This window comes from Tasmannia lanceolata, unplaced genomic scaffold (genome assembly GCF_043159265.1).
Source record: "Tasmannia lanceolata isolate RefF3 unplaced genomic scaffold, GAP_Taslan_0.1 ptg000013l, whole genome shotgun sequence".
NCBI classification, from domain to species: Eukaryota; Viridiplantae; Streptophyta; class Magnoliopsida; order Canellales; family Winteraceae; genus Tasmannia; species Tasmannia lanceolata.
This window is the reverse complement of record NW_027518690.1, coordinates 4580088-4596334: the sequence shown is the minus strand read 5'-3', so window position 1 is coordinate 4596334 and position 16247 is coordinate 4580088. Positions and strand designations below refer to the sequence as shown.

Sequence of the window (16247 nt, the reverse complement as noted above, 5' to 3'; positions counted from 1 at the left end):
TATTTGGGCCTTTGCTGGTCCAATTGGCATTTCTAATCCTTCGGGGCGGAAGTTCGTGCATTACATAAAGGCATTTTGTTAGTGAAAAATGAGATGTTATTAGCTAGTTTAGTAGTAGAAGGAGATTTATTTGATATCATTTGATGGATTAAGGGCGACTTAAGGAATCTTTGGAAGTTTGACAGATATTTTGATGAAATGAAGCTTCTATTATCTTTCGGCATGTGCGCCGATATGCGAACGATGCTGCGGATAGGCTCACTAGGGAAGGCGTGGCTATTGATTCTCTCCCCATATTCGACTATCTCCCTCCTAAATTTGGCTTTGTTTCTTTTGGTTGTCGTTCTATTGTTATTTATGTCTCCTTTGCCTTTTTTGCTTTGTAATTGACCATCTCGGTCTTCTTTTAATACAATTGGCTGCTGTTCTAAAAAAAATTATAGTGTGCGTTTGCCCAATTTATTCAGATAAATTAGTCCTTTGTCTATGCTAATCTTAAATTCTAAATAAGTAAAATAATATTTGTAAACAATAAAATTCAGTTATGACCTAATAATGAACAAATAGTGTATTCATGACAGCATATATTTATTATTCTTTATCGATGATTGTTAGCAAAATGGGATCCCATGTTGGAAAAAAGCACGATGTACTCTAGTGCGACACGTGGGCAAAAAACACAAAAAAGAGGGTGTGTGCTCCAAAAAAAAACATAAAAACAAGTGAAAATGGCCAAATTGATCGGTTATTTTCACCCCTTCTTTATTTTTAGCATGGAATCCCATTTGAGAAGTGTTTTCCTTCTTTATATGTGTTTCAATTATATTATATGATAATAATATAATGGTAAGCAAGTAAAATGTGAGGAACAATGGCATTCGACCCTGAAACAATAACCCGAAATATCAGAATAGGGCGAGGGCAAGTGGGGACGGAGCAATAGGTTACAAACTTGGGGCTAATGGTTAGAGAAGGAATAGAAGAGGGTGACTTGCGACTTGAGAGATATCAATGGCAAATAGCGCAAATAATAATCTTTCGAAAAAAATAAATAATAGCACGACTTACTTATACTAAAATGCCCCCGAAATAATACTTATAAAATAAAAAACTGGTACTTTCATAAAATAGTATAATAAAATCGGATTTAGGATTGTCCCACGGGGTTTTGTTTGTTGTCTGCCATCTGATTGGGGATTCGAAATGTGTCCATGGATCTTACTAATTTGTCTAGATCCTATTAGTTTAAGTTCGGATTAGGATGGTCCATCGGACTGTCTAGAGCCATTGACACCCTAAGCTTAGCGAGTTATTCATTGTAAAAACTCTAAAAATAAAAATTTTGCTAACCCACAATGGTAAGCAGTAATTTCTCCAGATTCATGAGCTTCTTCTACTTCTCTACTTGTGTCTCAATAGTATCACTTATGGATTCGTTGAGAATGATTCTGATCTAAGTCATGGAGAGGAAGTGAAATCACCCAGCTTAGAGTGACAAGCTCAATGATAGGGTTCGCCGAAGTGGGGAGATGAGGAGGGGGTCTGGGATAAATCTACTCTATTGTTATATCCAATGATCCAAATGATGGTGAAGATCAAACAAAGGGGTAAATTTCTTACCTCTTTTTCCATCAATCTTACTACATCCAATGTTAAATGACATGACTAACTTTAGACATGTTTGGGTGAATTTTTTTACACCCAACAAACATATAAACCTACTAGTATATTAATGGAAATGATCATTAACCTTCTTTATTACAAATGCTGGATTTGGAATTGAGTTTTATCTCATGGGAATGCTTCTTCATCTGATTATAACAACACGGTTTTTAGGGATTTGCTAGGAAATTTTGCAGAAAGCCATTTTTTCGGCTTTAAGATTCTGTCTTATTCATTAATTCATCTCAGATAGCTGTACTCTCCTGCAAAAGTGAGCCACAAAATGGCTTTCTGCGAAATTGCCCAGCAAACAGTACAAGAAAGAACAAAACAAAGGGGTGTTATATAATCATTCAAGGGAGTGACACTAAGAAGCTCTCAGAATGAGAGTTAAGCTTGACCTGGGTCAGCACAAACCAGATCCCTTATTTGTGTGTAAATTACTCAATCTGAACATTTCAATTATTCAATCAAAGAACTTGAATGTGGGTTGGCAATATCATTTTCTGGATTGTAAATTTAGTGTTTTTTTATTTGGTAGGTGAGCTAAAGATTAAGAAAATCAATCCTTGATCACTTCCATCCCCAACCACATTAGCGCACTACTACCATCCCCAACAACAAAACCAAACTAACTTCACCATTACACGAAAACAAAAATGATCAAGAGAAATTTAGTTACTTTTTATAGCAACTAAACATTTTTGGTTGTGTGTTGTTACAACATGGAACTAGATTACGCCCATATAAATTTATACAATATTAAATGAATCTTTCACTAGCGCACAGTGCCACATGTAGCCTCTCTTAGTGCAAAAACCACTTACATACTCTGTTTGGTTGCAGGTATTTACATCGTAGATTAGTGGTGTAAGTGGTCAACAGAGAGGAGATAAACATTGAATTTACCTGGAACTTACCTTGTAGAGTCGTGGTATGTGGAGTCATTACGGAAAAGAGAGGCAGAGAGAAGAGAAAGAAAGAGAGAAACAAGGAAAAAGTAACATCCAAATGAAATCCAAGCAAAATTCCACATTTTTTGTGGATTTTGGATTCGATTTCATAGGGAGGGGACAAGGGTGACACATCAGCAAACATGCAATAACTAACCAAGAGACATCCCTGGTTGTTCCTTGGGATGTCAATGCTATATTGGCAACCAAACAAAGGATTCGCTTTTTCTTTTCTTCTTATAGGTAAGCTGGGGTTTGGCGGGGACCCCTACTGGTTTATTTGATAAAGAGAAAGATGATACAATAATAGGCACAAAACCCACCAAACAAAGGGTTTTGCTAACATGACCCCCAAATGCCAAGCAAAACTCCTAAGCCATCCAGGCTTTTGTGAAACCAAACACATAGAGCCAACTAAGATCATGCTCGGCAAGGCTTCTCGTACTTCCCCCGATAAATGATTGGAATGGAATGATGAAAATGTTTCAAAGAGACTCCTAGTCCTTCGGAAAATCTCATCTTTTCTCATTTGTTTAGCCACGCAGATCGTGGAAACAGGAGAAAGGGGCTCTGGGGATATCTCCATTTCATTTGAGATAAGAAAATGAGGCAGGGTGTGTTATTCACCCATCACCACCATACATTTGATATACTGAATGATCTTGACCAATGACCATCCATATAGTGGGCCCTACCATGAATGCTGCAAAAAGTAGCATATCAAAACTACCCTATAGCAAATTAACCATCTAATATCATTTAAATGGGTAGTTAGAAATGGAAACGATCAACGTCCCATATTCAATGGGCAAAAGTCCATTAATTGAATAGTCAGGATTAACTCTTGTTCAGCCCACATCGACAATAGGGCCCTTTGTATGGACGGTTCAGATCATCCTATCAGATTAACACCACATGGGTTTCTCTGAGATTGACCCAATAACAAAGTGTATGAGAAAAACAAGGTCTTAGATTTAGAAATGGGAAAAAAAAAAAAAAAAATGGAAGGCAAACCTAAAGCATGATTGATCTTTTGCTAATTCAGAAGTTTGTGTGTTGTTTTGATTCTCCATGGGCGGTGAGGAAACGTCTCTAAAAGTGAAAACCACTGAAGAAAAGAAGAGAAGATATAATATTCCGGGCAAATTCAAAAAGAAATACAGCTTTAGGGAATATGTTCGGTGGTGATGTGCTTTTAACCTTAGCATTTTAATAGAAAAATAAATTTGAGCTGGATCCTTCTGACATATTGATTGAAATAATTCCATTGATATATAGATAACGATTTGGTGTATATTCCATAAATAGAACACACTGTGTATGTGCTATTCGGGCAGTCATTGAATGATTACTTTTCCAGCTTAATTCAATCTTAATGTGGAAAACAAATTGTGCATCTAGCATGCATGATGATCAAAGAAAGTTACTATGCGACGTGTGTGATCCCGTTGAAGTATAAATGATTAAATAACACCAACTCTAACAACTTAAGCTCTTGGAATATTTTGTTGTTTCACATGGTATCAAGACCCATTGCTTTGCTGCAGGTCCTGGGTTCAAAACCCAATAACTCTTTGATATTAAAAATCCATGTGTATAGCTAACTCAAAAGAGGGGCCGCATGTGCCACATGTACGACCAACCCAAAAAGAGGGGTCACACATGATGGGGGTGTTGAAGTATAAATGATTAAGTACCATCAACTCAAATAACTTAAGCTTTTGGAGTAATTGGTTGTTTCGCAGATCTGACATTGAAAACATTCCTGATGTATATTATTCGTCGACCGCTGGAGAGATCTTCCAATCTACCCATGCTTTTAAATTTTGACCGAAATCGGATTTCGGATTTCGGTGGAGACCGACACCGAAACCACTAAAAACCGAAATGGTCATTTATTTCGGCCGAAATTCGAAATCTCGGTTTTTCCGAAATTTGACCCATTAAATCTGTTTTTTTTAAAAAAAAAATTTAACATTTAACCGAAATTTCGACCAAAATTTAATATTGAATAAAATAATAATTTTGATTTTTGTACCAGATTTCGGCCAAAATTTTGAAATTTCAGGGTCCGAAACCGGTACTGAAACCGAAATTTTAAACCTTGAATCTACCCAAAGTCTGAATGCTCAGATCAAAGGAATCTAGGCTTGCCTTAGTAGATCAAGAACCACCCAAAGGAAACCGTAATATGTTCTCAAAGCCTTTATATATGTTGCCCCATTGAGCAATGACTCTTCATATGTATAATTGGAGGTTAGGGTTAGGTCTCCCCATGCACCTCAATTTTTTTTTCTAATACTAGACTTTAATTAGGGATTAAATTAATGAGCCATAAACACTAATTATAAAACAACTAATCCTAATTACACTATATTGGCAATGTGGGCCACCTAATGGAAAACATTTTCAACACACTTAGGGGCCGTTTGGATACGTGGATTTTAGAATCCGGGGTTTCTTCAAAATTGTAGCTAAGAGACAAGAAAAGAAGCAGACTAGCCGTCGTTTTTGACTTCTTGCCCCTCTTTCCATCAGCAAGAGAGTAGCAGATCCTCCCATATTTCTAGGTTTTAGAAATCTCAGGATGCAGGAGAAATTTTTAAAACCTGAATTTCTCACTTAAAATCCAAGAAAAGCTATCAGGACGTACAGCATACAACAGCTTGATCATGAATCCTCTTTTACACTGTTTTTAAGCTAAAAACCTGGATTCTAAAATCTACGTATCCAAACGGTCCTTTATGTCTTTTGGTTGGTCGGTATACCTGATTAGTGTTGGGGTTCGTAGTACACGGTTCACAACTTTCATACGAACCAGGTTCATTAGGGGTAAGCTTCTGTACGTAGTTTGCACGTTTAATTTGACTGGAAATAAGAAAGTCGAATGTTGAAATTGGACAGTGAGAGCCTTTTATACCGGTTCTTAATTTACTAGCAGTTCACAATAGGTTATGTGATGGATCCGAGTGGTGGATTGCTAAATTTACAGCTGAAAGCTTGCAATTCCAGGGAGAAAATTCAAGATAACAAGCAAAAAATTGAAGCTCATGTCAAAAAATTGACAGCTAAAAAGCTCATGTTAGAACCTAACAAGCTCCACCTAGTTCTCGAAATTCCAACTTTCAAGCGACGAATATTGCTGATCTTTTGTGGTTTGGGAAATGATATTTTCCCCCCTTAAACGGATAGAATCCCCCCTTCAGTCCTGTGAGAATGGTTCACTGCTTGAGGATAAATTCACTCCCTTTAACGTTTCTCTTTGCCCTTGAAACTTGACCAATAACGTTTAGGGGGGGGGGGGGGGGGGGGTGGTCATTGCCCTTGTGGTTTCGGTCAATCCTATTCCACCCGTTTCACTAGCTATGAAAGTCGAAGAATGAGAAAGGTTGAAGAACTCATCCTTCGGATAAGACAATGATGAGGATTTGGTTTCACCGATCGCCACTTAAATATTGCTAGTTTAGGAAAGGAAAGTAAAATGATGTCAATTTCCCTTTCCTAGAGACTAGGGCCATGCACGTTTAAGATTGTCACAACGGATTGTGAGTCCAAAACAAATTATTAGAGTGAAAATTACTGGTCCAATAACTTGTTAGACTCACAATTGGTTTTCATAATCTTAAACGAAAAGAGCTTAAGGGTTCAACTCGAGCCATTTTTTGGGAATTCGGGTAGAGTATTTACCATAAAATTTGGTTGGGTTCTGTTACGGTTCTAAGTGGGGCCCACGTGGGTATGCGACTGTGGGACCCATCCTGGTATGTGACAGGTTTAAAGGGCCTTGCCTAACCCGTTCCATCAGCTCTGAAGCTTTTGTCGTATCGGTAAGGTAAACCAAATGTTAGGTACCTTACCGACATGCCAAAAGCTCCAGAGCTGATGGAACGCGTTAGGAAAGGCCTTTTAAACCTGTCCCATACCAGGCTGGGTCCCACCCAGTCCCAACCCAAGTGGGCCCCAGCTCAGAACCGTAACATACAACCATGCTTCCGCATCCGCCGTCCTCGGCGGCCCATTCTGTGACGGCTTTCACTCTGGCCTTTTTTCCTGGTAGCCATTTCCACAGGTCGCCCCTTCCGTGACTCGAACACGGGACGTGGTGGCTGCTCTGATACCAAATGTTAGGTACCTTACCGATACACCAAAAGCTCCTGAGCTGATGGAACGCGTTAGGCAAGGCCCTTTAAACCTGTTCCATACCAGACTAGGTCCCACCCCGTCCCATACCCAGGGGGCCTCCCACTCAAAACCATAACAGCTTCATGTTGATTCCAATTCATTGTTTTAGCAAAAGCACAACCCGTCCCGACCCAAGTTGCATCCCTACTAAAGACGTTTTGGTTTCCATGAACTGATTATTCTAATTTTCTTGTTTGCGAGGAATTTCCCAAATATATAATATCCTTTTGATTTTCCTCCCAAATCAAGAGGAAAGGAAAAAGTAAAAAGGATTTTTACTTCTAATTTGTTTTTACTAGGAAAAATGATGTCATTTTACTTCTCCTTGGATGCATCTGCACATCCAAACAGAGCCTAGCTCTGGCCATCTGAATATTTGCATATTTGCTATATCAAATTTCTATCCCCTTCAACAAACCTAACTATTCAATAAAGTGGCCTACATATGGACAGTTAAAGTAAAAAATAAATAAGCAATACTCCGCACCCCACAGGCAGAATTTATTAATCGAACTATTAAGATTGTCGTTCATTGAGATCAACCTCGACGAATCTGTGGTGTGTATATGGTGGAGATAGCTGACGTTGGCCACCTATAAGATGGGGAAAGGATGGTGAAATGGATAGAAAACAACCCCTAATATTAAAAAATATATAAATATCAGGCACGTGATGATGATTATAGCTTAAGCAATCTCCATATATTTAAAAGTTACAACATATATCATTTCCTCCATTTCCCAACATTTCTTCAATTCAAATGATCTGAAAACCCATTTTCCTCATGTTTATAGCGAGAATTCCTTTGCATTATTATGGTTGAAAAATCCAAAATAGTGTTTCTTTTTCATCTGGAAAATGTCTTTATTTCGTAACTATATGCACTGAGATATGAATGCTTCACATTCTCGCCTGACTAAACGGGTAGAAACGGATTACTGAGAATCTTTGGAAGTGACTCAGAATCGCACCAGCGATGAATCTCATTTTTCAGGCGCACAAAGGTGAAAAATAGGAAAATGGGCTTTGCTTGTCAATGCTGCGGAACAATTAATCAACTCTATCTCATCAATTAATTAATTTATTAAGAAGTATAGAATGGTAAGAAAATGATAAGGAAAACCCTTCTAAAACGGAACTCCGCTCCGAAAACAAAGAAGTGAAAATGACTGCTGATTTGGCTATTGTTATTGTTTTTGGCACATTACTTCGGATTCGAGCTACTCTCTTCATTGTTTTCTTGTGCACTTGTCACCATTAAGGTTTTTTTTTTTTTTTTTCAACAAACTGAATTTCCATTTTGCTTGCAGAACTCAAATGATAAAATATGATGAATTGTAAAATAAAAAGAAGTTGGTGTGAGCAAGGAATTAGGCATGGGTTTGTAGGAGATTAATTAGTTTCCAAATGCAGCATAGAAATAAAGAGATCTAGGGCTTCTTACAATGTTTGTACCTGTAACTGTCAAGAATATATGGTAATATCAGCCACCAATGCTTTTCTAACATTCCGTGTAGACTTGAGAGGCGTGGGAAATGAGAACTTAGGGCTTAGGATTAAGGTGTTTGTCTGATTTTAGGGCGGCCAAGGCCAAAAAAAGCCTAAAAAATTGACCATTTACAAGTCACATGTTATATCTATGGCTATCATAATCATAGTTTCAAAACTCCTCCCCGTCATCATTAACTCACCTGAGTCAACCCTCTTAACCTTGACCGAGTTCTTGTTCAATCGAATCCACACTTTTTCCCACAAACCCAATGAACTTCTTTGAACCTCTTAAGTTAGACTCTGTACTACTCAGCAGCATCAACCCAGTACTCAATTCGTCATGCAGAATTGAATAATTAGGATCTGCTTTGGCCGCATTTTAGCTCGCATCCACATTTTAAACTACCCTAAGGAAGTCCTTTTTTAAAAGAATAAATTAAAGAGAGGAGGGGTCTAAGTATATATCAACTCCCATGGCTAGATATCCTCCTTTACTAAGATTACGTGCATGTTGTTATATAGACTATTGTTTTGCATTGTGAATTGTTGCATCAAACTTGGTAATGGTTCAACAAAATTAACCATCTAAAATGAAAGAAAAATAAAAGATAATCAGAAAAAAAGGGTGAAAAGGAAATGCCAAATAAAAAATGACTGCAAGAATATGTTTTTTTTTAAAGAAAGTAGTGGAGATGAATGTTAATTGGCAGTAAATGGTTTAACATAATAGCCAGTTTGAAAAAGTGAACAACCATTCATACCCAAATAAATAAATAATAAAACCCAATAAAAATATTTTTTTTCCCTTTAATTTATGGAGGGGGAAGGTGGTAAGAGATCCTCTGATATTTTAAATATTTTATTTTTATTGGGTTTTCTGACATGGTCAAAGAGAGTAGGAAGGTTATGCTCTCAGGAAAAAATAAACAATTTTTTCCTTTTAAAGAATAATCAATGATCAAAACAGTTAGTTTACTTATAAAATAACTAGTTATTTCTTGATAATCACTTATTTTCTTACAGCGAGAGAGAGAGAGAGAGAGGTAGGCAAGCAACCGAACTGGGGTGAGATGGTAGTTGAAGAAATGAAGGAATGTTGGAGAAAAACCACCACCACCACCGCCACTGTTCAAAACCCATCTCTCTCTCTCTCTCTCTCTCTCTCTCTCTCTCTCTCTCTCTCTCTCTTAACTTGAGGTTAACCTCCATCTTATTTTCTTCAGTTCACACGCAATCCATAATACTCTCTCTCTCTCTCTCTCTCTCTCTCTCTCTCTCTCTCTCTCTTACTTTGACTGGCTACCACCCATAGCTGCCCTCTAATGGAGGCCCCACCTTACTATCTTTTGAGGATCCTTTTAAGTGGAAACATGAGCAGAAGCCGCCTCTCTTTTAGCCAAGAAAGAATCAACCTTCTTCATCTCCCTCATCTCTCCCCAAAACCCTAATTCAATCTCACCCAAAAACTCAAACCACTCTCTCATCTCTCTCTTCTCCCTCCCCACCCATCAAGACTTCCTTACACACACTAAACATGGAGTAAAGGGCTGTTCTCACACCCCAGATCAAGCTTTTAAGACATGGGTACTTTCTTCATCCTCTTCTAGAAGATTTCCCCATTTACTACATGGGTTTTATTGCAAATCCTCTTTAATTCCATTGTAAGAACCTCTCTCTCTCTATATATATATATCTCTCTATAGTCTTTATCTTCTTATCTTCTGTCTATAGCCATGGATTCTGCTAACAGTGGGAGTATACAATCATCAAGTGGTGGTGATGAAGAATACGATTCTCGAGCTGAGTCCATCTCAGCCTTTTTGAACTCTTCATCACAATCCCATCTCACACTGCAAGAAAAAGGGCCTATAGCAACAGTATTTTTTCCTTCTCCAGTTAATCCCATCTCAAACCCACACCACCAACAAAACCCACCATCCTTCTTTGATTCTCTCTCCAATTACATAGACCCTTTCCCCCAAACCCCCACACCTCCCACCATAAATTCCCTTCCAAATCTTGACCCACTTTGGTCCAAACCCCTAAGATTGGACCCCAATTGCACCCACATAGGTGGGCTTACATGTTCATCCTCATCATCAAACCCATTCCTCACCCAAATCCTGCCGGCCCCGATACCTCAGACCGGTGATACCGCCATCTTCCGACCATCTCCGGTGGCCACCGATCAAATCAACTTGACCCGTAACTCGAAGAAGCGTTCTAGGGCTTCCCGACGGGCACCCACCACCGTCCTCACCACCGATACGTCCAATTTCCGAGCCATGGTACAAGAATTCACAGGAATCCCAGCCCCTCCCTTCTCTTCTTCGCCCTTCCCTCGAACCCGTCTCGATCTCTTCACCTCTCACTCTTCCCCTCCACCTTACCTCTTACGCCCTTTCCCTCACAAACCCCATCAACCCGCTTTCGTGTCTTCTGAGAATACTACTAATATTGTTTCTAATAGTACTAATTCAACTACTACTCCTAGTAACTTCCAACACCAAAATCTACTAAACATGCAGAACCCAATTTTCACCTTCAAATCTCTCTTACAAACTCCTCCCAAGTACCCAAATTTACCCGCTTTTACCGCAAAATCTCAAGCGATGGATTCACAGCTTAAAATGGGGATGTTGGAGGATTTTACTATGTATCAAGGGCATGCCAACACAAATATTAATGATAATCCTCAGAGTTGGGGTGATGGAGTAGGATCAAGTGATGGAGATCAATCTCATTTGAAGGCTTTTAATGGGAATTACAATAATTCTCAGCGGGTGAGTACTTGCAAGATGAACTACACGGTGCCTTTGTCAGATTTCAATGGGGAGAAGGGATCAGAGAACGTGAATTCGAGGGGTGAAGGTATAGTAGATTCATGGATTTGTTCTTCAGATTAGAAAATATGCAGTGAAAAAGGAAAACGGAGTTCTCAATCTTCATCACCAACATATTACAACAGTGTCTTTTTTTTTTTTGTGTAAAATATAGTCTATTTTTGTTCATTTTCTTCTGATTATACAGCCAAAAAAGACGTGATTATGAAAGTTTTGGTTTTGAATTCTCTTGCCTCCATTAATGACTTGCATGATTTCACAACTACAAGGAGAATTGTGTGTGGAAAACCCATCTAACCACTATTCTTCCTTGGCTACTGATATTGGCACTACAGTGTTTTGATATTTGCGCTGACTCACCTAGTCTTTTCTTTCTTATTTTGCTTGTGACAGCCTTTTGAAATTGTGAATTTGTGATTACCATTTTGGTTTTGAATTCTCTTGCCTCCATTAATGACTTGCATGGTTTCACAAGTCACAACTACAAGGAGAGTGTGTGTGTGGAAAACCCATCTAGCCATTATTCTTCCTTGGCTACCGATATTGGCACTACAGTTTTTTGGAAATTGTGGATTTGTGATTGCCATTGACAGCTGATTACATAGTAAAAGACAAGGTGAGTTAGTGCAATTATCAAAATATGGTAGTGCAAATAACAGTAGACTTCTTCCTTATACCATTTATCCTAAAAATCAGAAAGATCAAAGAGCTAGATGCAATGCAAGTGATACTCCGGGATTTTCTCTTGTTTGCTTCTTATTCTCTATCAAAATCTAATATTTTGTTTTGTTTTTTGACTGATGCATTGGAGTGATGGGGGGCGAGATTTGGGCAGCCGAAATCTTAAGATTGAAATTTAAATACCTCCCTTTTGCAATAAAAAAGAAAGCCCATTCAAGGTCTTCAACTGCCCAACATGAATTTCTGCAGAAATGCAAGTCATGTTATCCTTTGAATGATGAAGAGGAATAAACGTGCGTCATGGATATGAAATTTGTCTTAGTCTGTAGTAGTCTTTTGTGGGTTCAACACTTCTAGTTCACCCCAGATGATTGCATTTTCTTTCTTCTGTAAAATTGATTTACCTTATTAGATTGCAAGAAAAACCTTTTTGATGGAAAAATTTTCCTGAGAAAGTTTTTCTTTCCATGATTATGAGGGAAATTATATGACTACAGTTAATTTTGAGGGATATTATCATAAATTAGAGGTATCTTCAAGTCAAAATTGAATAGGACTGGTTCAAGTTATCTCTTTTCATGTGTAAAAGAAGTAGGAAATTTTAGAAATATTTTCCTTTCCAAACTTTTCCAGTAAATTCTTGAAATCCTAACAGGGCCAAAGCATGGATAGATTTTCCAAAGGTAAATGGTAGAAAAGAATTTATTCAGAGAGAGAGAGACTTCATTTCTTGTCATACAAAGAAAATATAACTTTTGTTGTGAGATGATGTTTTCACCCGTCTGCAGTTCGCATTCGCCCACTTGTAACGTGATTTGACGTCAAAAAGCGTTAAAGTTGCACACTGTTCACGCTATCAGGGAGCGAATGCGTAGTGCAGAGGGGTGAAAATATCATCTCCCTCACCTTTTCATCTTTAATAATCTTGCCAAAAGGAAAGATGATTATGGGATTTTTTGAAACTTGAGAAAAAAAGGAGGGGAGCCAGTTTTTTTTCATTTACTTGGCCTTTTGAGTTTGAATGATATTGCAAAAGTGGAGATGATTAGCCATGGGATTTTGCGAGATTGGGGCCTTGAGGTGTGACATGTGACACTTTTTTTTTGAAATCATAGTGGCCCATGCCTGTGAATAATATGGTTTTTAGCAATGATAGCACCTCTCACTGGAGGAGATAGAAGGAACCTAAAAGGCCCCCAACCCTCTACATTTCCAATCCAACCCAAAAGCCATTTAGCTTTTCGTATCTCCCTTCACAAAAGCTGCCAACCACACCCACGCTAGACCCTAGCAAAGAATATATTCATATACCCATCTGCTTACTCATGTAGAAAAAATAGTACATATAATATGTACATTTAAATAGGCTATTGATATTGGCACCGCTATAATTTGATAATTGCTCTAACCTTGTATTTTCCTTTTTAATTCGTTATAACCTTTGACAGCTGGTTAAGTAATAAAAGACAATGTAAGTTAGTGCAATTATCAAAACATAGCAGTGAAAATATCAGTAGCCTAGAGAGAGAGAGAGAGAGAGAGAGAGACTGTGTCTGAAAACAAGGTCCATGATACTTGAAAAATTTCAAACCTTGGGATTCTTATCAAGAGTTTCTCAAAGTTTTTTATACTATTATTTGTTCTAACAAATTATGGAGGATGTATTATTTTATGTTTGCTACTCCATGTCAACTTGCAGTTCAATTTTTCTTCCCTCTCTTCCTTCCTTGTCCTTTTTATATGGGATTTCTTATGTAAGCCATGATGAAAGTAGACTGCAATCTGACGCAACATGGTCTGAGTCTCTGAGAAGACTTCAACACAGGACTCGTGGCTAGACCAGTTACCCTCTAATTTGTAAACAAGGACTCCTTTGACTGATTAATTTAAGGGTCTTACCAAACTTAGCCTAACAGATATGTTAAGAACCGAAAAGGCAGTTTAATTGTTGAAAAAATCAAAATACAATTAGTAGAGAATGCAACAACAATGATGTCGATGTCTGCCTCCTCTTGTTTTGGTGGTTTTTACCCTTCTCTTAGCTTCATATTGTTTGATCACAGTATGTTGGAAATTAGAAAATCCAATCAGAGAAGTTTAAAATTAAGAGTGGTGGTGCAAATATCAGTTTCCTAACAGAAGGTTTTCATGCAGTTAAATTTTGGGAAAAATGTCTCAGTAATTGCATCAAATTTCTGAGATTACTAGTGTATATGGGGTTTCAAATTCAGTCCCCTCACTATGCCTCGTAACGTCCAAAAGACTTTTTTGCCCTCAAGTGCATATAAAGCATAGAAGTAGGGTTTTTTAATTTTTTTTTCTTCTTCTCCGAACGTCTCATCCTCCTCCATTGGTACCAACTTCATCCACAGCATCAGTCATAGCCGTTCGATGACATTCCTGGCAGAAACCGCTGCTGTCGTGACTGCCAACACCTTCCACAGCTTTGTTATACCATTGTTCGGAGTCATCACTGCGGTAGAACTATAATTTATTTCAATTTTTTTCTCCTCAAACCAATGAAAAAGATGTAGAATGCAAAACTACACGAAGAAATGTATGCAATCGAAGTTGAGGAAGATGAAACAATTGGATCAAGAAATGTGGTCGTGTAAAAAAATGGAAGGAATCGCATTATTCTACATGCAATAAAAAATACACATGTTAACTTACCAACTTCTCCAAAAGCTTGAGCTGTTGGAGAAAGGTGTTATTTATCTTTTATACTTTAACACTCTCCCGCACGTGTGGCCCACTTGGCAAACACATGGCACATGTGGTCCCACTTTGGGCCGACCATTGCATGTGGTCTTTTGCTATCCGAGAGGTTTGAACTCAAGACCTTTGGCTTTGATATCATGTTAACTTACCAATTTCTCCAAAAGCTTAAGCTGTTAGAGAAAGGCGTTATTTATCTTTTATACTTTAACACTCGAAACGTAAAATTTAAGTGTTGGTAGAAAAATAATACCCAATTGCTGACTAAATATCTAAAATCGGGTACAAACATATCAAAACATAAAAATCTAATACAGCTTACCCAATGCGCGTGGTTTCCGGGTGATTGCGCGCATCCGTAGGGAAATAGTCCTACCCCCGAAGGGGGTGGGGACACCCTTCGTTACTGAAAAAAAAACATAAAATACACGGTCGTACTTGGCCTAGAATCAGCCGTACTTGGGCTTGTTTTACTCTAACTCGAGGTCCTCTTGGTCAAACTCGAGATCGTCTCGGTTGAGTTGGGCTCATCTAGGTTTGACTTGGATCATCTCGGTTGAGTCGGGCTCATCTAGGTTTGACTTGGGGTCATCTCGATTTGGCTCGGGATCATCTCAGTCCCACAAGAACGACCTCGAGTTAGACCAAGATGACCCCGAGTTCGCCAAAACGATCTCGAGCTCGGCAAATTTTACCTTCGATTTCACCGAAGCGAACAACGAAAGTAAGAATTTTACCCGGATCGATGAATGGTTGTTGGTTGGATGGAAAAAATGGTTTCACTTACCGACGATTGCTGGTTGGAACAAATAGAGTCTACCGCAAATGTTGCACGGCCGAAGGTTGATGGTTCCTCTGTTGCTAGTTGATAGTCGCTGGTTCGATTTCATGGCGGAAGGAGTCAAGGCGGGGCAGAAATGGAGTTGTCACGGCAGTAGGCGACGGGCTGTAAAATACGCAGTAGTGAACAGTGAAAATGAGAGAGAAGAGTAGGGCTGCAACTCAGGTCGGGCGGGTCGGGTTTTGGAGAACCCAACCCTACCCAAGAAATATCTCGGGTCGGGTCGGGTTTTTTTTTCGGAAAACCCACGATTCCCAAACCCGGCCCTACCCATGATAAATCTCGGGTCGGTTCGGGTCGGGCCGGGTCGGGTTTTTTCATGTTGACGCAATTTTTTAAGGAAAATACTTGTTTGGCAAGGCAACTCAACTCATAGAAGCATAAATTACACTCACATTACACTTGAATCAAACAATAATGTAATTACACTCACATCACACTTGAATCAAACAATGTTGTAATCAAACAATGTTGTAATTACAATCAAACAATGCTGAATCAAACACTTGAATCAACTCAACTCATAGAAGCAGAAATTACACTCACATACAGTAAAAGTGGGTGCGTGGGTTTTCACTTTTAACTTTTAACTAACAATAGAAAAAAATGTACATACTATAACTTATGTAACTCGGGTCGGGCCCCTTCAAACCCGGCTCGACCCGAGATTCATGCGGGCTTTTGAATGCTCAACCCGGCTCGACCCGAAAACCATGAAACCTGAACCCAACCCAGGCTATTTTCGGGTCGGGTCGATGCGGGTCGGGTAAAACCCGGCTCGAGTTGCAGCCCTAGAGAAGAGTTTGAAACAAGGTAGAACCGCCTTTGAGGGCATTTTGGACTTTTTCTCATATAACACCACTTTCAAATCAACTC

General features: G+C 38.7%; 1 protein-coding gene across 1 annotated transcript; it reads left to right on the top strand.

Moving 5' to 3' along the window:
- The first annotated feature begins 9627 nt into the window (after nt 1-9627).
- Nucleotides 9628-11355, top strand: LOC143890708 (uncharacterized). The gene is made up of 2 exons (XM_077395387.1): nt 9628-9872; nt 10020-11355. Exons 1-2 carry the CDS (start codon nt 9869-9871, stop codon nt 11192-11194), a joined length of 1179 nt encoding a protein of 392 aa, XP_077251502.1. The 5' UTR covers nt 9628-9868; the 3' UTR covers nt 11195-11355.
- The last annotated feature ends 4892 nt before the right edge of the window (nt 11356-16247 follow it).